Source organism: Protomyctophum bolini (genome assembly GCF_963924005.1).
Source record: "Protomyctophum bolini genome assembly, chromosome: 18".
NCBI classification, from domain to species: Eukaryota; Metazoa; Chordata; class Actinopteri; order Myctophiformes; family Myctophidae; genus Protomyctophum; species Protomyctophum bolini.
The window spans coordinates 37,436,201-37,448,285 of record NC_137879.1 but is presented as its reverse complement, the minus strand read 5'-3'; the positions used below and the strand labels follow the sequence as shown (position 1 = coordinate 37,448,285).

General features: G+C 47.1%; 1 protein-coding gene across 1 annotated transcript in view; it reads right to left on the bottom strand.

The window, feature by feature from the left end:
* Positions 1 to 1,917: 1,917 nt before the first annotated feature.
* LOC308333674 (matrix metalloproteinase-14-like) overlaps positions 1,918 to 12,085 on the bottom strand; it is a gene marked incomplete at its 3' end in the record, with an annotated part of 38,290 nt that continues 28,122 nt past the window's right edge. Inside the window, exons 5-6 of the mRNA XM_080790129.1 lie at positions 4,618 to 4,785; positions 1,918 to 2,330 (exon numbers count right to left, since the gene is read on the bottom strand). Of these exons, the coding sequence (XP_080646255.1) occupies positions 1,918 to 2,330; positions 4,618 to 4,785 (581 nt within the window). The remainder of the gene's footprint in view (positions 2,331 to 4,617; positions 4,786 to 12,085) is intronic.

Below are 12,085 nucleotides of genomic sequence, written 5' to 3'. Positions count from 1 at the left end.
AGTTTGACATGCGTTAGTCTACGGACCCCCAGTTTGACATGCGTTAGTCTACGGACCCCCAGTTTGACATGCATTAGTCTACGCACCCCCAGTTTGACATGCGTTAGTCTACGGACCCCCAGTTTGACATGCGTTAGTCTACGGACCCCCAGTTTGACATGCATTAGTCTACGGACCCCCAGTTTGACATGCATTAGTCTACGGACCCCCAGTTTGACATGTATTAGTCTACGGACCCCCAGTTTGACATGTATTAGTCTACAGACCCCCAGTTTGACATGCGTTAGTCTACGGACCCCCAGTTTGACATGCATTAGTCTACGGACCCCCAGTTTGACATGCATTAGTCTACGGACCCCCAGTTTGACATGTATTAGTCTACAGACTCCCAGTTTGACATGCGTTAGTCTACGGACCCCCAGTTTGACATGCATTAGTCCCATCATCGATGGGTCTGTGTCTCATAGGAGGGCTGTGGGCAGTTCAGAAACCCACCCACCAGTGACATCATCGATGGGTCTGTGTCTCATAGGAGGGCTGTGGGCAGTTCAGAAACATTGTGAATAAACCGGGTTTTTTATAAAATAAGCCCAATACCAGCATCACAAGACAAGCCCTTACATGGAACCCACAAGGCAAAATAATAATAATAATAATAATAAAATAATTATACTGTATAATATATTTTAATTCAGTTTATATACCTTTTTTTTTCATCACATATCAATGATTCATTTTTCTGTAAAAAAGTAGTTAGGTAGCAAATAGTTACACGTAATTATTATACATTTCAAACGTTCCTTCACAGAGATACTGAGATGTGATACTTTCCAGCGGTCGAAAGTACTTGCGCGCTCTGCTTGCGCACTAGTAGGCCATTTATGGCCTACTAGTGTGCAACAAGCAAGTATGCACTCGGCAGAGTGCAGTTCTAGTTTCATTATATATTCTACTGTTAGACAGACGTTAGGTTTGTAGTTTCATTATATATTCTACTGTTAGACAGACGTTAGGTTTATAGTTTCATTATATATTGTACTGTTAGACAGACGTTAGGTTTGTAGTTAACATATGATTCATAGTTTCATTATATATTCTACTGTTAGACAGACGTTAGGTTTGTAGTTTACATATGATTCATGATGACTATTTTTATGTCTTTGATGTAATACCATGTGTTGTTCTTGCTTACTGTAAATCACTCTGGCGTAAGAGTGTCTGATAAATGCCTAAATTGTATGTTTGTAATAATAATCAAAACATACAAAGTAACAGAAATAATTGTAGTGGAGTAAAAGTAAAAATGTTGCCTCTGAGATGTGGTGGAAGTACACACACACACACACACACACACACACACACACACACACACACACACACACACACACACACACACACACACACACACACACACACACACACTAACCAGTTCTGCTAGACTGTTGATGACCACCAGATCAGCTCCTTGACTCAGACAGTAATCTCTACCTTCCTGCCATGATTTCCTGCCAGTAGTTTTGTAGTAACATCCGTCTCCAAACGTCTTCCATCCACGGGGACACGACTTGACTAAAAACATCAAACAGGAGATTTACTGATGGATTTTCACTGTACTGATAATCAATTCTAACACATAGTTGTAATAATATTAGTATTCAGAGATGTAGTGGAGGGTACAATTATGACTTTATTACATCAATGGTGTTTTCTACAACACATGTTTACTCAAAGTACAATAAGGTATATTTGCTACTTCTGTCTCTTAATACAAAACTTGTATTAAACAATTAAGCTCTATTTTAAAATTATGTTATTTGAATATATCAGATCTACAAGCCAGCATGATGAGCTTGTAGATCTTTCTACCTCTAAATCCCTGATAAAAGATAAAATAGAAATAGTAATAATACACAATATTCAATATCTCTCACCTGGTGGTGGTGTCGGCGTCCTCTCCCTCAGCTCCTGCATCAGTCGGCTGTTCTCCTGCATCATGTTGCTCTTGTCCTTTTGTAGTTCAGAAATCTCTGTATTCATGTTGCTCTTGTCCTTTTGTAGTTCAGAAATCTCTGTATTCATGTTGCTCTTGTCCTTTTGTAGTTCAGAAATCTCTGTATTCATGTTGCTCTTGTCCTTTTGTAGTTCAGAAATCTCTGTATTCATGTTGCTCTTGTCCTTTTGTAGTTCAGAAATCTCTGTATTCATGTTGCTCTTGTCCTTTTGTAGTTCAGAAATCTCTGTCTTCATGTTGATCTTGTCCTTTTTCAGTTCAGAAATCTCATTCAACAGCTGGGCCAGGGTCAGGGCGTCGCAGCTGGGCTTCTGGACATCTGTAACATTAGGATTGTTAGGTTTTGTTACCTTGTTTCTACACGGACCGATTTCAGTGTGAGTCACCACCAGTGCAGTGGAGCTGACAGATCGTAACATGCTACGTTCTACATGAAACTTGAATAAATGTGTAAGCAGCTACAGGTGCGTTAATCATCCGTTCTTGGAGTATGAGAGGCAGGAATGAAACATCATCCAGGGTCAGGTTGTTTGTGACTGAATTATCTGCAAACAGAGACCAGAAGGTGATACTAAACACAGCTGTGACTGATATAAGAGTGACTTAGAAAACATCTCTACTTAGCGACACCACAGCCTGGGGTTTATTAACACAAGGCTGCTGTACTTTATACCTCATACTTTAAATGCTATAGTATGAGGTATAAAATACAGCAGCCTTGTGTTCATAAAACAGAAAGATTGGGTATTGGGTATAGACTGACGTTATGTATCTTTCACCTTTCACTGCTTTGTCTCAACCATTACTCAATGGCTCTGGTCTCAGCCACCGCGGTGGATATTTTGACATTCTGTTTTAAAAAATAATAATGTTGCCACTACTGTTGGAGCAGCCATAAACTACACAGGTTCATCCCGATGTTCTGGGCATCTTTGTAATGTTAGCATTAGTAAAAAGCAGGTAAAAGAGTAACGTTTGAGGCAGACTAACATCAGTCACTCTGCCATTCACTGTAGTAGAAGAGGTGCGCCTGCTGAGGGTTTAAACCCCGCAGCTACGTCGAGTCTGCCTACAGGAAATACGTAAGCTGCGACCATGAGACCCGCTCCTGGATTCGTCTATAGGGTCTATAGGCTCTAGTTAGTATCACATATTGCCATATATATGCCAATATTGACGTTCACGGAGGTTCTGCTTTTCCCCTATGCCCACTTCAATGCGCTGCTGAGATTACACAAGTGGAACAAATGTGAGGAGCTAACGAGCAAGCTACACTGCTAGTGCTCGTCGTAGCCAGCCTGCAAGCTCACAGATTCAGACATTGGGGAGCATTTTTTGTCATAAGACAAACAAATATGGACAGTGGCGGTGCTCACAAATACCATGTTTTGGGACCTGTTTGGGGCATTTTGCAACCATTTGATGACGTTGATGAGCTCGGAGATCAGCTGTTTTTGCTGAGCGCATCGCAGCCACAGAGCCACTTGACTGACGCTCTCTCTCTCTCTCCGTGTGTGTGTGTGTGTGTGTGTGTGTGTGTGTGTGTGTTTTTTTTTATAACATAGGATGAGGTCGGATGCGGGCATGCAAAATGATCGCGTCCGTAGATTATTGTTTTACCACATTTTTCCCCCCTGTGATTTTTTTTTTCACTTGGATTATTATTACTGTGTATGTGGAGTACAGTAGTGATTATTATTACTGTGTATGTGGAGTACAGTAGTGATTATTATTACTGTGTATGTGGAGTACAGTAGTGATTATTATTACTGTGTATGTGGAGTACAGTAGTGATTATTATTACTGTGTATGTGGAGTACAGTAGTGATTATTATTACTGTGTATGTGGAGTACAGTAGTGATTATTATTACTGTGTATGTGGAGTACAGTAGTGATTATTATTACTGTGTATGTGGAGTACAGTAGTGATTATTATTACTGTGTATGTGGAGTACAGTAGTGATTATTATTACTGTGTATGTGGAGTACAGTAGTGATTATTATTACTGTGTATGTGGAGTACAGTAGTGATTATTATTACTGTGTATGTGGAGTACAGTAGTGATTATTATTACTGTGTATGTGGAGTACAGTAGTGATTATTATTACTGTGTATGTGGAGTACAGTAGTGCATCCCATGGACGCAGAGGTTGTTGGTGTATCGCGGCCCAAAACTATAAACTATAAACCTATTCAAATCACTGCAAGTTGATCTGGATTCAACTGCAGCTGCAAAGCTACAATCCAAGTTGGTCTGGATTCAACTGCAGCTGCAAAGCTACAATCCAAGTTGGTCTGGATTCACCTGCTGCTGCAAAGCTACAATCCAAGTTGGTCTGGATTCACCTGCTGCTGCAAAGCTACAATCCAAGTTGGTCTGGATTCACCTGCTGCTGCAAAGCTACAATCCAAGTTGGTCTGGATTCACCTGCAGCTGCAAAGCTACAATCCAAGTTGGTCTGGATTCACCTGCTGCTGCAAAGCTACAATCCAAGTTGGTCTGGATTCACCTGCTGCTGCAAAGCTACAATCCAAGTTGGTCTGGATTCAACTGCAGTGAAGTATTATTATATATCAAGTTGTTGTTTAACCATTTCCACTCACATCCGTAGATGTCTTGAATCCCCTGGCGGTCGTCTGCTGGCAGCAGGAAGTCATCAGTCTCCCTCCATTTGTAGTCTTTGTGCATGATGGACGATGTGTCTTTGGAGTGAGCCAAACCCAGGGTGTGGCCCAGCTCATGGACCGCTACCAGAAACACATTGTAGGAACCTGGATGGATGGAAGAAGAACTCCTTCAGTTAAATAAAATTTGTTATCCATTTGTTTTTGCGTCTGGGGGCTCCTCCTCCTCCTACATGTTTAGGGAAGTGGTGCAGGGAGGGGGGGGGGACGGACGGACGGACGGACTGCAGAACAGAAGATAAATTAGTGCAAATTTCCACAATATCACAATATATGCCAGACTCGCAGTGTCTCTGCTTTCTTGCTTGCAACCTTGTGTGACAACCCGAGAAATCTCTGGTTTCATTAATGTCTATCAATATAGAATGAATTAGTTATTTTATTATAAGGCTGTCACGGTTCTCGATTCGTATCGAAATCGAATCGAAATCACCAGCTGACTCACGATATTTCATTGCATGCGCACGGCCGTCCGTTTATTCACCCCAGCATGTGATATGACGTCATATGTCCCTTAGCAGCATGTGATATGACGTCATATGTCCCTTAGCAGCATGTGATATGACGTCATATGTCCCTTAGCAGCATGTGATATGACGTCATATGCTGACATATGGAAGCAGACCGTGCAGGTATGTTTTCCGTGGATGTCCCATGACGTGATGAAGATTATGTACCAATGCCAGGGTATAATTGGTTTACGATGGTGACATAATGATGATATGTTTCAGTGCCAGGGACATACGCATCAAACCACCCGAGTAACCACATTATACCACTAATCAACTCAGAAATGAATTATACATACATATAGACATATACATACACATGTAGACATATGAGCATATGACGTGATGAAGATTATGTACCAATGCCAGGGTATAATTGGTTATCGATGGTGACGTAACGATGACATGTTTCAGTGTCGGGTGGACTAAAGCTAATGCCCCTACGTATACATGTATGTAATCTGACACCACTATGTATACATGTATGTACATAAGTAATCATTACCATACTTCAAAATACTACTTTTTCTCCCCCAAAAGCAAGGTACGTAGCAAATAGCTAAACCTAATAATTCAATATTGCAAACGTTCTTTCACAGAGAGGCTGAGATTTGAAAGTTTGTAGCGGTCTACAGTACTTGCACGCTTGTGTGCAACAAGCAAGTATAGGCACTTGACAGAGTGCAGTTCTAGTTATATAGTATGTTTATATATAGTATAGGCACTTGACAGAGTGCAGTTCTAGTTATATAGTACGTTTATATATAGTATAGGCACTTGACAGAGTGCAGTTCTAGTTATATAGTATGTTTATATATAGTATAGGCACTTGACAGAGTGCAGTTCTAGTTATATAGTACGTTTATATATAGTATAGGCACTTGACAGAGTGCAGTTCTAGTTATATAGTATGTTTATATATAGTATAGGCACTTGACAGAGTGCAGTTCTAGTTATATAGTACGTTTATATATAGTATAGGCACTTGACAGAGTGCAGTTCTAGTTATATAGTATGTTTATATATAGTATAGGCACTTGACAGAGTGCAGTTCTAGTTATATAGTACGTTTATATATAGTATAGGCACTTGACAGAGTGCAGTTCTAGTTATATAGTATGTTTATATATAGTATAGGCACTTGACAGAGTGCAGTTCTAGTTATATAGTATGTTTATATAGTATAGGCACTTGACAGAGTGCAGTTCTAGTTATATAGTACGTTTATATATAGTATAGGCACTTGACAGAGTGCAGTTCTAGTTATATAGTATGTTTATATATATAGTATAGGCACTTGACAGAGTGCAGTTCTAGTTATATAGTATGTTTGTGTACAATCGCGGAGTGAAAGGTTCCATATGGGGCTGCCTGGAGTCTCAATCTGAGCCCAAGAAATGTCGTAGATCGTGCGCAGTGTGTTGTGGGTGTTTATTATTTGTTATGATTAGTTTTGTGTTATGAGTAGTATGATGTAGTTTAAATATATATTCATTGGTTAATATTATGTATATATTGTGGCGTCTCACGTTGGGACCGTGCACCACAACGGCGCCGCCCCGGAGAGAGAAAAAGAGAGAGAGAGAGAGCGAGAGCGAGCGAGGCGGAGCGAAGTGCCGAGGGCTGGGCCACGTAGTCGGAGGCAGGTATACGTCCCAAATGACCTGATGGAAACCTTCAGATGAGAAACCCCCCTCACTGGGGAAAGGGATTCTAAAGTAAGAAAATAAGTTTTTGGACCATTTACATGAGAACGCACACTTGAATGAACACGCTACAAAGTGCATGCATATATATGCCAGGTCGCTAGGTGGCGCGTGTCCTTGTGGGGTCCGTGTGACGCAGCGCTTATATAAACCATAGACATAAGTCACGCATGCGTAGAACTACTTCCGTTCTTCTTCTACACAGAAAGTAAACAAACGTCGCGTCCTCATCACACCTCCAGCAAACCGGACTATCCGACATGGTTGTTGTTGTTCGTTTCCCCTAGCAACTGACGCATGCCTATGACACCATGTAAAAACGTAGGACACGGGGCGAGCCGACCAGAGCTGACGTAAGCCATGATGTCACAAGTTTTGCGGATCCACCGTTTTGCCTGTTTATATGGAGACCATAGGAAACGGCGTTCTAAAAGATTTCCACTCTGGGAGGTGGTTTCACTTCGTTGCGTTTTCACCTCCTGTGAACACGGTTCTCGTCTAAATGACAGCAGCAAACGATACTTTATTTTGCCGTTTTTTATGAACACCATCCTCGTGTAAATAGAACCTTAGACTGTACCTGCGGACCCGGGGAAAGACCCTGCCCGCACCCCCGTTTGTGAGAAAACCCCAGAGATGAAGAACATTTGAGTTAATTAATGTTGAACATTTTACTTAGCGTTTTGTCCCTGACCAGCTGATTGATTGATATATTGATTTGCCTGTAAACAACCCTCTGATTAATAAATGGGTGCCATTTTTGGGCTCAAACCCTGGTTCTGTTTCCCGCTGTTGGCATCAATCCTCATAATATTTATATGAGGTAACTGGTGGTATTGTTGTGGTATATTATATATGTATATAGACCTATCTGTGATATCCCTTATATATACTGTATATAACTATACATCTAAGTAGACTTGTTATGAACCATATATTGGAATAGAGAGTGCCTTCTATTACATATGTGTTCTTCTCCACTCCAGGTTGGATTGTCTGTGTTTACCTTGTCAGTGACATCATCGAGGGGCCGGCTCTAGTCAGGCGTCTGATCAACGCCTCCTCCCTTATTGGTTGCCGGTCACGTGTCACCCAGTGGCCAATGGGTGCACCGTTACCTACATAGTCAGTCTGTGCCTGACAGCTCGTCCGGGGGAACATCACTATGGTCTTCCTCCGACCCGCTACTCTGTGTGACTAACTGTGAAAACTACCTTATATTGTTTAACCCATTTGTTTCTACTCTGTGTGACTAACTGTGAAAACTACCTTATATTGTTTAACCCATTTGTTTCTATTCTGTGTGACTAACTGTGAAAACGACCTTATATTGTTTAACCCATTTGTTTCTACTCTGTGTGACTAACTGTGAAAACGACCTTATATTGTTTAACCCATTTGTTTCTACTCTGTGTGACTAACTGTGAAAACGACCTTATTGTGGTGACCCACATCTAGAGACTGCGAGAGACATTCACCCGAGGGGTATGGTGCCTTTAAGAGCACGGGAGAAAGATGGAGGACTCAGTGCTTCCGGTTCCGGGTTACGGGTTGTTGTTGTTATTCTCACAGTATTGTATTTGTATGTGGAAGATCAGTAAACTCCTCTACGACAACTGGGTTTCCTGTCTCGCAGTTTCCCACTCCACATTGGTGACCTTGACGTGAGTGATTTCGAACAATTATGGACAACAACAACGCCGCCGCCGCACTGCACGGTGCTAACGCTAACGGCGCAGCTAACGTTCATGCGAACGTGTATGCGGCTACAGTCAAACTGCCCGACTTTTGGCAACAAAACCCACGGCCGTGGTTTCAGCACATCGAGGCTCAATTCCATCTGAGAGGAATTACCCAGGATGCCACGAAATATTTTCATGTTGTGTCGGCGTTGGATGCATCGACCACCGCGCGCGCGATGATGCTATTGGAGGATCCACCGGCGGACGACAAGTACGGAGCATTAAAGACATTCCTGCTGAAACTATACGAACTGTCGGAGCTAGAGAAGGCGGACCGTCTGCTGTCTCTCAACGGCCTCGGAGACGGTAAACCATCGGAATTAATGGAGAGAATGCTGGCTGTGCTGGGATCAGCTGATCCATCGTTTCTGTTTACACACGTTTTCCTGCGGCAGCTTCCAGTGCCTGTGCGCACAGCACTAGCCAGTTCCCCCCTCTCCTCCACCAAGGATTATCGTGGGCTGGCGGCAGAGGCGGACAGGGTTTTCCTCGCCAACCGACAGCAGTTTGTCCATGCCCTGTTGCCCCACCAGAGCAACTCGACCCTGCCCCCACCGCTGGAGGACTATGCAGACACCGCAGCAGCGGTGACAGCCCGCCGCCAAAACGACGACGGGCTCTGTTACTATCATGCCAGGTTTGGAGCTAAGGCCAAGCAGTGTCGCAAACCATGCAGTTTCAGGGCACAGGGAAACTTCAGGGCCGGCGCTCATTAGCAGCTATGAGCACTGGCCGTGACTGCAAGCTGCTGTTCATCTCCGACTCTTCATCTGGCCGGCGGCTGCTCGTGGACTCCGGCGCGCAACGCAGCATCCTGCCAGCACAAGCCGTGGACACCGTGGCCGGTGAACACGGCCCACAGATGGACGCTGCTAATGGCACACCCATACGCACGTACGGCACCAGGTATGTGGAGGTGTGTTTTGGCGGGCGGCGTTTTGGCTGGGACTTCGTTATGGCGGCTGTGTCCACGCCACTCCTGGGAGCGGATTTCCTCTGTGCTTACAGCCTACTGGTGGACGTTAAGAACTGTCGCCTGATTGATGCCGTTTCATTCGCTTCGTACCCCTGCACGCTTGGGGGGGGCGGAGCGCTCTGCCTGTCTAACACGCTCGCCACTGGGGATCCATATCAACGACTGCTCGCCGGTTTTCCCGTCCTCACCACGCCCACGTTCTCGTCCGCGGTGGCTAAGCATGGCGTGGAACACCATATGACCACCGTGGGCCCCCCAGTCTACGCCCGGGCGCGGCGCCTTGACTCAGCCAAGCTGGCCATCGCCAGAGAGGAGTTCTCGACCATGGAGCGCCTCGGCATAGTGCGCCGCTCGGACAGCCCGTGGGCTTCTCCCCTGCACATGGTTACGAAGGCGGGCGGGGGTTGGCGCCCCTGCGGCGATTTCCGGCGCCTGAATGACGCCACGACCCCTGACCGGTACCCCGTCCCGCACATTCAGGACTTCTCTGCTCACCTGGCAGGGGCCGTCGTTTTCTCCAAGGTGGACCTGGTGCGCGGATATCATCAGGTGCCAGTGCACCCACAGGATGTACCCAAGACGGCGGTCATCACCCCCTTTGGCCTTTTTGAATTTTTGCGAATGCCCTTTGGCCTTAGGGGGGCGGCGCAGACGTTTCAACGTCTTATGGACTCTGTACTACGAGACATGCCGTTTTTGTTTGTTTTTCTCGATGACATCCTCATAGCCAGCACTTCCATCGACGAGCACATGACCCACCTCCGCCAGCTGTTCGAACGGCTCAGCGAGCACGGCCTCATCGTCAACCCGGCCAAGTGCCAGTTCGGGCAGGAGTCAATCACCTTCCTGGGACACTACGTCACTCCGCGAGGAGCTGCCCCTCTGCCCGCCAGGGTGGAGGCCGTCGCCCGTTTTCCGCGTCCCCGCACGGTGCAGGCGCTGCAAGAGTTTTTAGGCATGGTGAATTTCTACAACCGTTTCCTACCCCATGCTGCCCGCATTATGCGTCCCTTATATGAGGCCCTGAGGGGCAAAGCGCCCAAGGACGAATTGGACTGGTCCCCGGAGAGGAGCGCAGCGTTCGAGGCTGCCAAGACTGCACTGGCCAACGCAGCTCTGCTCGCGCACCCGTCTCCTTCTGCCCCGGTCGCGCTTACGACGGACGCATCGGACTACGCGGTTGGGGCAGTGTGCGAACAGTGGGTAGGCGGGGCCTGGCAGCCGCTGGCGTTCTTCAGCAGGCAGCTCCGTGACGCAGAGCGCAAATACAGCACCTTCGACAGGGAACTGCTGGGTCTGTTCCTCGCCACCCGGCACTTCAGATTCCTGTTGGAAGGGCGCCAGTTTACCGCCTTCGTGGACCACAAGCCGCTGACCTTCTCCATGGCGAAAACTTCGGAGCCGTGGTCTGGACGTCAGCAGCGCCATCTCTCGGCGATCTCCGAGTTCACCACGGATATCCAGCACGTAGCAGGCAAGGATAACTTGGTCGCCGACTGCCTCTCTCGGGCAGTGGCGTCCACTTGGGTTTTGACTATGCCGCCAAGTGCCGTCCACTTGGGTTTTGACTATGCCGCCATGGCGGCGGATCAGGCCGCAGACAAAGAGCTCCAGGACTACCGGTCGGCTCCTACCGCGCTGCGGCTGGAGGACGTGGTGTTCGACGCAGCTGACGCCACTCTCCTCTGCGATGTTTCCACCGGTCAACCACGCCCCATGGTGCCTGCTGCCTGGCGGCGCCGGGTGTTCGACACCATCCACGGACTTTCCCACCCAGGTGTGAAGGCCTCTACCAAGCTGGTGGGGGCCAAGTTTGTTTGGCCTGGACTCCGGACAGACGTTAAGGCCTGGGCGGGCTCGTGTGTGGCGTGCCAGCGTGCCAAGGTCCATCGGCATACCAGGGCCCCCTTGGCACCGTTTAAAGTGCCAGAGAGGCGGTTCGATCACGTGAATGTGGACCTTGTGGGCCCTCTGCCCGCCTCCCGGGGATATACTCACCTCCTCACCATGGTGGACAGGACCACCAGGTGGCCGGAGGCAGTTCCTCTGTCCTCCACTACAGCAGCGGAGGTGGCCAGGGCTTTCATCGGGTGCTGGGTGGCCCGCTTCGGAACGCCGGGGGACATCACCAGTGACCGGGGTCCCCAGTTCACCTCGGAGCTGTGGACGGCGGTGGCGGGACATCTAGGGGTGAAGATTCACCGCACGACAGCTTATAACCCGAAGGGCAACGGTCTGTGCGAGCGGTTCCATCGGGACATGAAGGCCTCTCTTCGGGCCAGCCTGACAGATGGCAGCTGGGCTGATCGTCTCCCCTGGGTCATGCTGGGTCTGCGCTCCGCCCCCAAGGAGGACCTCCAGGCTTCATCCGCCGAGCTAGTTTACGGCCAGCCGCTGCGTGTCCCGGGGGAGTTTCTCCCGGATGCCACAGCCCCCTGGTCGGCGGCCGCTCAG